The sequence below is a fragment of the Mus pahari genome, chromosome 6 (genome assembly GCF_900095145.1).
Source record: "Mus pahari chromosome 6, PAHARI_EIJ_v1.1, whole genome shotgun sequence".
NCBI classification, from domain to species: Eukaryota; Metazoa; Chordata; class Mammalia; order Rodentia; family Muridae; genus Mus; species Mus pahari.
The window spans coordinates 66890304-66892802 of record NC_034595.1 but is presented as its reverse complement, the minus strand read 5'-3'; the positions used below and the strand labels follow the sequence as shown (position 1 = coordinate 66892802).

The following is a 2499-nucleotide window of genomic DNA, read 5'->3' as shown; positions in this document are numbered from 1 at the left end:
TTTTTTTTTTTTCCTAAGGCCTCCCCTCTCCTCATCCATTTGCCGGGCTGGTAGTAGTGCAAGATGCCTTTTGCCCATTTCAGCCCTCCTCACTGCTACACTCACTTGACAAAACGAGAGCGATTTCCAATTGCTCCAAATTCCTCTTCCTCTGTGCTGGACTCCGAGTCTGAGTCAGGAGGCTCGGTGCGAAGCAGGCGGTGGCTGCTGGAGCCTTGCTTGGTCTTCTTTCTCCGATTGTCCCCAGCCAGGCCGATCAACGCATTGAGCTCTTTGCGCTTTTTCATCCTTTTGTGGGGGGTGAGTGGCGGGCCCACTCCTGAGCTGCCAGGTTCGTAGCCAACACCCAACTCTCTCGCTGACTTGGAACTGCCTTCCAGGGTTGGAAATCCTGGGCCTGAGCCCCCTGATCACTCCCACCCAGAGGTGGGACTGACCAGATCTACTGAGGGCTGGAGAATGGAGCCCAAAAGAAATTGGACTCGGGTGGATGGGGCGGGGGGAGTTACATAGAGATGGCCAAGGAACTGTTGATCCAAATGGATAAATTTCTGAAACAACTATTACCTGTCAAAAGGAAAGCGAAACAAAACAACCCGCTAAGTCAAGCACGAGATTCTAAGTCGTGTGGGCAGCCAATATTTCTAGGAGTGCTCCAGTAGCGGGGGGGAAAGATACACAAAACTAAGGTACTTTGGATCTCTGGGACAAGATTCCCAATGCAGAAGGAAAATAAACTTGCTTTTGAATGGGAGGAGAGGAGACTGCAGAGCAGGCAGTGGGAACTCGCTAATCCTTAACTGGAGAGGTGGTGACAGGAGAGCTCCGACACTGCCTGGGCGCCTAGAAAACTCCCAGGCCGGGACGCCCACTGGGATTCGGGATGATCACCTTCCCGTGGCTTCTGTCCTGAGTTTGTAGAGACCGGCGCGAGAGGAGCGGGAGCCCTGCCGCTAGGGCCTGGAGGGGGCGCAGTGGTGAGGGGTGACCACCGCTCGGCCAGCCTGAAGTGTTCCGCCACCGGCGACTTCCGCAACTCACACGCGCCGCGGCCAGTCCAGCCGCGTCTCCGGCTCCTGCTCCGGTCGCGACTTCTCTGGACGCGCTGGCGGCGGCCTCCGCCGCAAGCTCCAGACCCGGGCCATAGCTCCAGTCTTAGCTCACTTCCCCTTTGGCAGCGGCCCAGGGCAAGGCTTGCCAGTAAGCCGCGCCCCCATTGGGCGCCCCACGGTGACGTCACGCAGGAGGGCGCGCGTGGTGCTGGGGAGGTGGAGCGTTAAAGGGGCCGCGGCTCTGGCCCGTGCCGGGTCTGGAGCCACAGTTAGTAGGCCCCGCCCCCTGTCGGACCGCGGCTGACCGCCGCAACTTACAGCGGAGGCGGAGTTTTGCCTACAGAGAAGGAGGGGCGGGGATTGGCACCCGAGGCTCCACCTTCTGAAAAGTTCTTCAAAGACTCCATTCCTCTTAGGTTCTTTAGACTCACTGTCTTAATGGCCCAGTTGAATAATTCATCCATCCTTCCATCCATCCCTCCATCCATCTATCCACCCACCCACCCATCTATCCAATAAATATTTACTGGTGGTGAAATTTCGAGACTGTTCTAGCTCTGGGGATGCTGCCATAAACACAATAAACAATGTGTTTGCCTTTCTGTATAGAGTTGCCAGATTTAGCAAATAAAATACAGAACCAATACCAGATAAACAGTGATTTTTTTGGGGGGAGGGGGTTGGACAGAGGTTTTCTATGTCGTCCTGGCTGCCCAGAACTAGCTATGTACACCTCGCTGTTCTTGAACTGCCTGCCTCGGTCCTGGGTTCTGTGATTAAAGGCATGCACCATCACACCTGGTTTAGCTATTTTTTTTTTAAATTATAAGAGCCCTCCAATATCTATGACAACTTCATATTGAAAAATAATTCCTTGTTTATTGAAATTTAAATTCAATTGGGCTTCCTCTATTTTACCTGCTCATCGGCTCCAGCTTGTAGTTGAGCATGAAAGCAATAGGCACACACATTACACTTTAGAAGCGGATGAATATTATGAGGGAAACCGAAATAAGATAGGGTGAGGCGTACCTGTTGTCTTTGATAAAGGGATTTTGGGGCACAGGTCCTCAGGAAGCCATAGAGTAAGTAAAACAGTATCATGAAGGAATGCTCAGAAAGACCTGGTGTGGAAAAAAAATAAGAGTGACAGGAAATGAAGGTATAGGAACATCAGGAAGTAGACCTCGCAGGGTTTTATAGAAGAAGTTTGAGAAACCATTGAGGAACATACTCTGATTTTTCAGTTTATAGAAGGTGACTCTAGGGGCTGTAGAGATGGCTCCGGGATTAAGAGAGCACTGACTGCTCTTCCAGAGGACCTGGGTCCAATTCCTAGCACCTGCATGGCAGTTCACAACTGTCTGTAACTCCAGTTCCAGGAGCCCTCACAGAGACATACACGCAGGAAAAACACCAATGCACATAAAATTAAAAGTAAGTAATT

General features: G+C 51.7%; 1 protein-coding gene across 3 annotated transcripts in view; it reads right to left on the bottom strand.

Moving 5' to 3' along the window:
* The window catches only part of Efcab14 (EF-hand calcium binding domain 14), a 39596-nt gene extending 38409 nt beyond the window's left edge, over window positions 1–1187 (bottom strand). Inside the window, exons 1-2 of one of the 3 annotated variants that reach the window (XM_029539929.1) lie at window positions 892–1178; window positions 106–567 (exon numbers count right to left, since the gene is read on the bottom strand). In XM_029539929.1, coding sequence (XP_029395789.1) covers window positions 106–287 — 182 coding nt within the window. In that variant the 5' untranslated portion in view covers window positions 288–567; window positions 892–1178. Of the gene's footprint in view, window positions 1–105 lie in introns of all 3 variants that reach the window. The other 2 variants (XM_029539928.1, XM_021200393.2) reach the window with 2 other exon arrangements.
* Window positions 1188–2499: the final 1312 nt, after the last annotated feature.